This window comes from Nelumbo nucifera, chromosome 6 (genome assembly GCF_055504915.1).
Source record: "Nelumbo nucifera cultivar China Antique chromosome 6, China Antique-T2T, whole genome shotgun sequence".
In the NCBI taxonomy this organism is placed as follows: domain Eukaryota; kingdom Viridiplantae; phylum Streptophyta; class Magnoliopsida; order Proteales; family Nelumbonaceae; genus Nelumbo; species Nelumbo nucifera.
Window position 1 is genome coordinate 9,062,042 of NC_142654.1, and position 9,876 is coordinate 9,071,917.

General features: G+C 38.1%; 2 protein-coding genes across 6 annotated transcripts in view; one reads left to right on the forward strand and one right to left on the reverse strand.

The window, feature by feature from the left end:
* Positions 1–566, forward strand: part of LOC104604607 (uncharacterized) — a 39,703-nt gene extending 39,137 nt beyond the window's left edge. The window contains exon 9 of the mRNA XM_010269039.3: positions 162–566. Within this exon, the coding sequence (XP_010267341.1) occupies positions 162–275 (114 nt within the window). The 3' untranslated portion in view covers positions 276–566. The remainder of the gene's footprint in view (positions 1–161) is intronic.
* A 2,006-nt stretch (positions 567–2,572) lies between these two features.
* Positions 2,573–9,078, reverse strand: LOC104604608 (DNA binding protein). Of its 5 annotated transcripts, none has more exons than XM_010269042.3 (6): positions 8,926–9,078; positions 8,721–8,766; positions 6,351–6,517; positions 3,581–4,466; positions 2,970–3,133; positions 2,573–2,834 (listed from the first exon to the last, which is right to left on the reverse strand). In XM_010269042.3, the coding sequence occupies exons 3-6, from the start codon at positions 6,482–6,484 to the stop codon at positions 2,726–2,728; spliced, it is 1,293 nt and encodes a 430-aa protein (XP_010267344.1). In that variant the 5' UTR covers positions 6,485–6,517; positions 8,721–8,766; positions 8,926–9,078; the 3' UTR covers positions 2,573–2,725. The 5 variants fall into 5 exon arrangements, with proteins under 5 accessions (XP_010267344.1, XP_010267346.1, XP_010267343.1 ...); XM_010269044.3 differs by having other exon boundaries at positions 8,893–9,078; XM_010269041.3 differs by having other exon boundaries at positions 8,918–9,077.
* Positions 9,079–9,876: the final 798 nt, after the last annotated feature.

Consider the following 9,876-nt stretch of genomic DNA (forward strand, 5'->3'; position numbering starts at 1 on the left):
GTATTTTTGTTCAACACCGTCTAGCATAAAGGACCTTATTAAAACTGCTATTAATATATATCTGAATAAAGTAAGTGTTTCTTTCTGGGTTATATGCATTGTTTGATTTCTCTATCATGATGTTTTCTTTTGTTGTATTTCGAAATGTTTTTGTTTTACAGGAAGACCCAACTACCAAGAGGTGGCTGCAACAGCTGATTAATAATGTGACATTAGGAAGCCGGGCTACAGCATTTCTGGCCGGGGTAGGATTCGAGCATATTCTGGGAAACTAAACAAGGTTATTAGCATTCTCTAACTGCATATTGTTTTGCTTCACGTGGAGTTCAAGTGTGTTATCTATACAAGCAATGAAGTACCACAGAGAAATCCAATGATTTTGTCAATTTATCTCTTTGTAAAATATCGTCTGAAACGTGTAGTCCTGTAAAATATCATTTCTGATCATTTTAGATATGAATTATTTGAAAAAGGATAAGTGTAATGCCAAAGGCCAAAAATTGGAAACTGTAAAAAGTTAGAAATATGGGGATCAAATACACTATATAATTAGTTCTTTTCTTGCATTCTTCTTGCCCTTTCCAACTCGAATACTACATGATCATCCATTTCACTGTAGGCTCACTCGAGCTTTAGACGAGATGAGACCGTTTTAGGTTTTAATAAAATTATAATTTCTGAGGCAAGTAGAAAGGTGGAGCTAGTGAAAAAAATAAAATAAAATAAAAAGAAGAAAACCAGTGGTTTAATAGGTATTGCAATGTGCTTCTGCTATTTAAAGGTCTGAGCGCCTGAGCTCTACACATCCAATCTCATTTCATATTTCAAATGCTTGGAGAACTGTTTAATTTTGCCTCTTCAGACTTCACCTAGCAAGCAAGGTTCAAAATATCGATATGCCCGATAGGCTTACAGAACCTAGCAAGCAAGGTTCAAAATGTTTAGAGAACTGTTTAATTTTCCATTCATCCATCTCAGCGTATGCATTTCTGCCAGTCATTTTTGCCAAATAGGCTTACAGAAGCCGCGAAATCAACTTTCTGATGAAATTATGTCAGATAACTTCTCCCAAACGGCTCCATCAACACAGATACCCTCCCAAACAAGGCTGCAGCAAGAAACGGTTGTATTTAAGGTTCCTGTTGGTTGGGTTTGGCAAGGCCTACACAGCCATTTTAGTGGGGCTTGATAGGGTTGTTCCGGTGTACCAGTTTTAGTGAGGCCCAGTTTGGCCATTCTCCATCAGTGGAGTGTGGAACACCAAATCCAATGATCAAAAGTTAACTTTTGGGAGTGGCCATGCCCCATGTCTTTGATTCCCAGCCTTCATAGTTCGTACTCTAAGTCTCTAATTGCTCATCTGGAAAATCATCAAGTGCAAGTGCATGCATATTGAAGCATGAAATTCCAGCTGACAGATATTTTCGCAAAATCAAACCCCACATATAAAGGTTTACTCACAAGTCACAAGGTTGTTGCCAGAAAGGATATCAGTTTCTTCCCGAGTCATTCCCATCTCCCCAAACTCAAACCTCCGCGTTGGAAAAAAAGAAGAAAAAAACTCTTGGCTCTTGCGCCATTGCCACAGTTTCTTGTGTTCTTTGTAACTGAAGACTCAACTTACGATATTAAAATTTATAAGAAACACCGCTGATAAAATTCTAGAACATTAAATGTTTATGGCGAACATAAGGAACGTCATTTCCCCAAAAATAAATACACTTTTGGGAAAAGTCCATTTTCCACAGCCATTCTACGTGCAACTGCAACCAAACAACGGAATAGAGAAGATTTATCAAATAAATTTTCTGGTTCAACACCAACCTGGTAAAAAAACTCATAAATACCAATAACTTTTTTTAATCAATAACAGGTATAATTCATTAATTAAAAAGGAAAGATGGGGAGAGGTAAACTTTGTTATCTCTCCCAAACACAAGGCAAACCATGAAAATTACGAATGAGCCCAAAACAATGACACCCTATTGACCCCTTGTTTAGCTAATCTCAGCAAAAGAGTTGGTACTTCTTTTGACCCAACCAACTCACCACCAGTTTGAACACTTTGTTATCTCTCCCAAACACAAGGCAACCATGAAAATTACGAATGAGCCCAAAACAATGACACCCTATTGACCCCTTTGTTTAGCTGATCTCAGCAAAAGAGTCGGTACTTCTTTTGACCCAACTAACTCACCACCTGTTTGGACACTGTGTCTGGGCTTTGATGGTTGATGTTGTGGTTCTCTGAACCAAGTCAAAACTCCACTAGACTAAGGATTAGCTAGTCCAATTGGATAGCCCCCCGTAGGGCATGGCAGCCCATCCAGTGATACTTTTGACTGATCACTCTTAGTTGAAATAGGTTGTTTGGTCTTAAACGCAGTGCTTGTAGGTAATAGGTATCCTGGTTGGGACATCTCCTGGTTGATGCTGGTTGTGCCTGGACAATACGTCATAATGACAGATCAGCTTCCAACAATGGAGCCGATGAAAAAGGCACAGAGTTACACCTGGGGTAGACAGTTTTGAACTCGCTATTAAATGGGCCTACTCCAATAAGACCATGAAAGACCAAAGGAAACTTTTGCCTTTTTATTCAAAATTTCAAGTCAACAATATTCTGCACAATCAGAGAATCTAAGCATCATTAATTGATAAAAGAATCTACAAGCCTGATGATTATGGCCATCATATAAAATAATATCCCTTTCAAAGATACACTCTATTCAGACCAAAATTTCACAAAGGAATCAATGAATGCTTTAAACACAGCCCAAATTAGATTAGTTTCTGCCCCTGCAGGTTTCTTGGATTCTCCTTTCCATGACTCACTGCTCAACGAAATATACAAAAGGAAATATTTTAGTGAACAATGAAGATAGAAGGATTGCTCCTGAAACAGTTGAATTATTGAATCTTTGTGAATAAAACCTAATAAATTTGGACTTTGTTTTTGAAACACTTACAGTTTGGTTCTGTTTAATGTGGAGCAAATCCCATCCTCAGTGCTGCGACTATGTTGGATACCAGCCTTTTTTACCACCGGTTGAGAATGTGATTCCCCATGAGTACTGCGAGTAGTACTAGCATTGACACTCTGAGTAGGAATTTCATTTGGAGCAAGTTTAGGCTGCAAAAGCACATAAAACAACAATAAGCATAGCTACTCAGTACTGCAGGATCAAAGCCTATGCTGGCCCGTGCACTTCCCTACCCAGTTAAGCCAGATTGTTTGGGGCCGCATTTAGCATGGTACATATTGCCATGACCTTTGGTATCAAATCTGAGAAAAAGGAATAAAGATCCATACAATGGGTTGAATAGGAATATTCCACGTAAGTATGATTGTGAACAATGACCCATCCCAGAGGTAGCTCACAAACAGAATGGTTACAGGATTAACCTACTGGCGTATAATGTGTAGAGCATGGGAATTGGAAATCATGAATTTACTAAGGTGATAGCAGCAATTTATATATTTCTATTTTCACTACTATTGTTGTCAATGATTTAGAATATTTTGCATACAAAACAGAAAAATATGACAGGATAAAATGGAAATAACACCAAAACTGACCTCAATTCTTGAAACTTCACGGTTTTGATCAGGGAGGTGCAAGGTGGGGGTATCATAATTTGATACATTGGTTAGGTTTGACCCCTCCAGAAGGCTGTTACTAATGCCTTTTCCAATTCCAGAGCTTCCTATACCTTTCTTTGGTGGATCTTGAAGGCTTGTTGCAGCATTTGCATTGATCAAACCAGTAGAATTATCCTCCTCAGAGTCAATACTCTGGAATATGGGATAGGAATGGCCTGATGCTGCTTCCACCTCAGTTTCCTGTTCCTCCAGATTTCCAGTTAAATCCCTTGCTTCTTGTGACCTCCCATCCATGCTATTAATTGGCTTAGGAGCAGATTTTAGTGGAAAGGTCTCTACTATAATATCTGCTACTATAGGAGTTATTTTAGCAATGGATACTTCAGTATTTTTCACTATTTCCATTTTCTCAGTCACTTGATCCTCTGTAAATACAGGTTCATCATCCACTTGTGCTGTGCCATTCCCCTGTTCTAAGGGTTTCCATTCATTAAATTCTTCATGCTTTTCATCTATGCAAGTCCGATTAACATATGTCTTATTGTTGGAACTCTGACTTCCATGATCAGTACAGTCCCCTCTCAAAGTTGAAACCGATTCCTTACCAATAGTCTGATGATCAATGGAAACTAAATGGACTTCATCAAACTGAAGTTGAGGTTCTGTAGAAATTGATCCTAATGGATACTGTTTGGAGAATTGATCAGTGCCTTGCTCTTCTGAAGTCAACTTAGCAGGGCCAAGGACTCTATTTTCCTGGATTATTTCTCGGACAATTTCCCGGACTGTGTAGAAGGATCCACCAACTTCCTTGTGTGTGAGACTGAGTGAAGGGAAATTCCCATTGTTTTTGCTCTGGTACCTGAAACAAGTTATTATCCAAAAACAGAAAGATTCAAACTGTAAGTTCTAGAATAACTGAACAGCAGAAAGTTGAAGAAAATAATATATGGCCAAACAAGCCAAAGAAATTCCAATTAGATACTCAAGGAAGTTGTGGCAAATGAATATTTATTTTTAAATTAATTCCCAAACCACAAGTTGAATAAAAAAGAAAAATAGAATGGAAATATTAATCAAATCAATTGGTTTTCTATTTTTCATCTAATAATATGAATATGAAGAGCTCATTTAATGTAATCAGGATTTGTTAAAAGGTTTCAAAATATAGATGCACAGCAAAGGGCAAAACAGACAATGCCCTAATTTGGTAGTCAAATGATGACGTGAGATTGGCAGAGGAGCTTCCCTAGGGAATTGGCATTGAATTTGATGGGGAATGGTTGCATTGGATGGGTCAATTAGCTGCTAATTTTTCTTTTGTTTGCTTGTTCTAGTTTAAGTAGCTAGGGTATTCAAGGGATAAAACTACATGTTATATTACTTGCCTTTTATTGAAGGAGTTATAGCTTATGGGTAGTGTTGCATGGGTTCTCCTAAGTGGATGCAGTGTCCTTGTCTGACACACATGGGATTCCAACACTACATGGATTCCTGATGGACACTTCAATATAGCATTTTCCTTTACCTACTTCCTTACTTGACATAAATGAATAGCTAATATAGACAATGAATGCCATTTTTTACTAGAAACAATAACTAAGTAACAAAGATAAAGTTCCAGACCTTTTTTAGGTAATATAATGTCATAATTCTAAAGAAATATGGAGTATAATAGGTTATGTTTTTCTATAAATTTTCAGTGGGTTCTTTTTTCTTATTGTGAAGTCAGATTCCTGGAAACACGCCAAGTTTTGATTCTCCTGCCCTTCTCCATGCAAAACTGATTAGAGGCATTCTGGGAATTCAGCTTCAATTGTAGGGCTGCAGGACCAACACCTATGTTATTGCTTTATGATCTCAAAGTAAACTTCTGGAAAGAAATCTTTAGTTTCCCTTGATCCTACAAAAGTGTGAAGCTTTTCTCTTGATCCAAGAAACACTACTGTGGAGCTGGATGATTCTTTTCTCCTAATTTCTTGATCAAAGTCTTATTTGAAATTTCAACATTCCATTCCTGTTGCGACTGCCAACAAAATAAAATACAGGTAGAATTAAATAGTAGAGGTTCTAATTTTAGTATAGCTATGGCAGTACATCAAGGTGCAAACCAGTCTATGGAAAACTATCATAAGCAGCATGTATGGAAGGTGAGCGTATGACTGGGAATCTTTACCAGTCCACTTAAAATCTCTGACTCCCCTTTCATCATCCACACTGCAGCATTAAAGACCATCTACTGAAGCAAGAGGTACAGGAAAAAGATATTTGTATTAGAGAGGCTAAACCATTGGTGCAAGGGGCATACCTTGTTCCACTGGATTGCTAGATCCACCAATACCCTAGCTGACTCTTTAAGCTAGAAGCTGGGTAGGAAGAAGCAAATTGTATTGGACCTCAGGCCAGATTAGTTTGATTTTTCCACAGGGTGCATGAGAGGCTATTTTGTGATAGCCTGGAGTTTATTGAATTTCTTTTCTTTTTTCTTTTTTAACTTTTTTATACCCTTTATGTTTTATTTGTTTGATGATTCATGAATAAATTCTCTTTGATCTTGTTAACTATCAATAAGTAAATATGGAGTAAATAAATATGCATTCAACAATCTAGATCATCTGCATCTTTGCTGACAACAAACTGAAAGTTCTAGCAGACAATGGACATGTTTGCTTTAACAATAAGTTGCCAGTATCTAAGCTGCAAATGAAGTTAGCATCTTAAACACAAGAAAGGATATAGAAATTACTTCTTTATGAAGGATTCAACCATGGCCTTCCTTTCCTCCTTTGATCGCCGAACCCGGGACTTTTTCTCTCCAGAATCATTGCACTTTGCCTGGGCAAAGGTTCGCCCAACCCAGCTAGCCTTTACGGTATGCATTATGTGGACAGTTCACCAGGTTCTCAGCCCAAACTACATGTAACAACAGCCAATTTCTGAAGCGCTTACAGATAGAGGTCCATATATAGTAACCAGTTTCTTCTTTTATATGTAAAGCAGTAATGGAACCATGGCAACATTAACCAGCATACCACACATTAACCAGTTTCTTCTTTTCTCTTCCCTGATCAGTAACATAACAACCATTTTTCTTTCTTTCATAAAATCTAATGTACTTTTTGGTAAACCAACCTCTAACCCATATAAGTTGATAGGAGTGAGACCAACAACTTGATAGGTTTAAATGGAGATCTAGTTCTACAAATTTAAACAAGATCACTTTCATACACTAGTTGCATTGGTATTAAATTATTAATGTGAAAATTGCAGAAAAAAATTACCCCTTTTGTCCTCAAAATGAAATGGCAGAAGGTGTATAGTTTTGCCTTTTTCCCCTTCTACATTGAAATACCAGTCACAGGGACCTTCCCAATTGGGTCAAGCAGGGAGATTTCCTAGACAACCCGCCCTATCTTTGCCATGTCAAGTGACAATATGGACAATCTGAATTGTCCACTAGATTAGGGACTTTGAATTGGAAATGCTCAATCCCCCAGTCCATATAAACCCTAAACCCTATTTTGCATGACTATTTCCCCAATTGATATTAGCTATCCATGGTTTCAATTTTTCAATTTAATAATTGCCTTCATAAAGGAGATTCTTTTGGACACATGGTTGTGGTTTCTCCATAAATAGAGGCCGAAGAGGCAAGCATGTCAGGTTCTTCTTAGCCCAATTACCAAAGCTCTAGCCTCTATGTGTGTATATCACCAAAAAATGGGGAAGGTCCATATCAGAAAACCAATGGATTGTAACAGCCACCTAAGCAGGGTCAATTTGGCACAGGCAGTGGCAGTCTCATATTTCGAACCCATTACAAATTCTGCTGTACACCAAATGATCAGTCTACTATTGGTACAACAACTACGCAATTGCTGGTTGCTTTAGGCTTCTTTGATGGTTAAGTACTTTCAAATGATTTAAGAAAATGAAAAAGGCAGTCCAGTGCACAAGGCTCCTGCCAATGCAGGGTCTGGGGAGGGACAGATGTACACAGCCTTACCCCTGCACATATAGAGAGGCTGTTTCCAATATTTGAACTCAGATCACAATGGAGCAACCCAACTATTGCACCAAGGCCCACCCTTGGCGCAGAACTGATTGCTTCTTTTAAATGGGGAAAAAACTTTAAGTAGTTGCAGAAGGAGGAATTCCCAGAAAGGAAAGGAGTTAAACTAAATACTAATACACTATAAGATAAACAGATTGCAAATGTAATGCTGCTAAACCCAAAATAGTTCATATATGGAAGTAATACTTATTATTCTCATTCTTCCTCTTGCCAAACCATAGTCTATTTCAATTAGAGAATTCACATCTCCAGCTTTTGGGTCAAACCCATACAGCAAGTCAGCAACTCTTACAGAAATAAGGCAGATTACTGATATTCAAGGAGGGACCGTTTATTATCAACCCCGACTTGTCAGAGAAGAAAATCATCATCAATAACTAACTTCTTCGAGGAACAACCTCCACAAAGAGGAGGTAGAACTCATCGAGCAAAGAAATATCCCAAGAATGAGCCCACCAAAGTATCTTTAACAACCCACCAGAAAACATAGAAAAGAAGTCTCAAGAACCCAATTATAAGTTTAGTGGATTGAACTTGAAACCGAGTATCCTTTGGTTCAAGTTTCAATAGGAAGAAATAACAAACGGAGAGAGACGTAAAGAAGCTAAATCTTAGTAGCATTTCTAGTCGGGTAACAAGATTATACTTCCACCGCATTGCAAGATGACCCGAAATACATTAACAGATTAACAGAAAGAAAAACTACGGGTTATGGGCCGGATACATACCAGGGTTTCCTCAGTAGGCAGAGAACGATTCAACAACAACCAGAAAACATAGAAAAGAATTCTCAAGCATCCAATTGTAAGTTTAGTGGATTGAACTTGACACCTAATATCCTTGGTTCAAGTTTCAATAGGAAGAAAGAACAAATGAAGAGAGAGAGAAAATCCTCAAGAAGCTAAAAATCTTAGTAGCATTTCTAGTCGGATAACACCTAACAGAACTATACTTCCACCGCATTTCAAGAATCAAGATGACCCGAAATGCATTAACAGATGAACAGAAAGAAAAACGACAGGTTATGGGGTGGATGCATACCAGGGTTTCTGAAGTAGGCAGAGACAGATAAACCCTCGACCTGCAACTGCACGGAACAGAGAAAGTGACAATATTATTTAGCAGGGTGGAAGCGGGAGCTGGGAGGATGTAGCTTTCGTATTCATATTTCATAATTCATCGTAATTAAAGAGTAAACACAGAAGACTGTAACTATGTAAGTATGAGATGCCCTTTACAGCTTTACTTTAGTTCTTGGACAAGTGCTGAGCGGCTACGTCGGTCCTACACAGTACACACCCACCAACACCATTAACGATCCCGTTCCATGCCGAGGCATACAAATTTGTTTTCTTATACCCTCTTCAGATTTCAAATGCGGATCCCAATAAAGATGGGTCCCAACATTATATTCCAGATGTATGGTCAGTGATGAATTTTTAAGGGATACAAGAAAAAGATAATCCACACTCCACAGTCAGACAGTGTATTACTTTATACAGGAGGGGGATGAAGGACAACATCAGATTAGAACTCTCGTATTGACCTGGGGATTGAAACGGTGTATTACATTGTACAATTAGATTTACAAAAGAGCTAAAAGATTCCAATGTAACGGTTTTCTTGGTGGATTTACTATCCTGCACGTAGGGACTAGGGGTAGAGGTAATTACCCCTGAAATTTCAGATTCCGACAAAGACCCGCTCTGATAGCATTCCGTTTAATTTTGAAGTCATCTGACTATTTTAAGTTTTTCTAAATCTCTAAATTACCCTTTTTACCGATGAATTTTTTAAAGTGTTGATTCGTTTTATGTTTTTTTTTTCGGGTTTGAATATGCTATCCTGCTCGTTCCTACGTCTCTACTCTATACAGTTGCGCATTGAGAATATCTCCCTTTGTCATAAAACATTCGTAATACACGTAGTGGTGCTCTGTAGGTAGGGATGTAGGAACGACTCCGGATCTCTTGCCCACATCTACTCATAATACACTACCCCCATGAATTGGGAAAACCTCCCCTATATAATATTATGTAATGTAAATGAGATGTTCTCCATGTGTAGCTGCGATGTTATGTGAGTAAATGTGGACAGAATTTGTGTGGGCAAGAGATCGGAACTCAGAAGGAACAATTCATGGGTAGCATATCCCGAGTGTTTGTTCCCAATTTTCATTTATTACCCCAAATTAGTG

What these genes read in the sequence shown, in the direction of transcription:
- LOC104604608 (XM_010269042.3), bottom strand. Translation starts at nt 6,484, where the DNA reads ATGCATACCGTAAAGGCTAGCTGGGTTGGGCGAACCTTTGCCCAGGCA. An exon ending in GTGAAGTTTCAAGAATTGAG is followed by an intron (nt 3,134 to 3,580) that starts GTCAGTTTTGGT and finishes GTGCTTTTGCAG; the next exon opens with CCTAAACTTGCTCCAAATGA. An exon ending in ACATTAAACAGAACCAAACT is followed by an intron (nt 2,835 to 2,969) that starts GTAAGTGTTTCA and finishes TTCGTTGAGCAG; the next exon opens with TGAGTCATGGAAAGGAGAAT.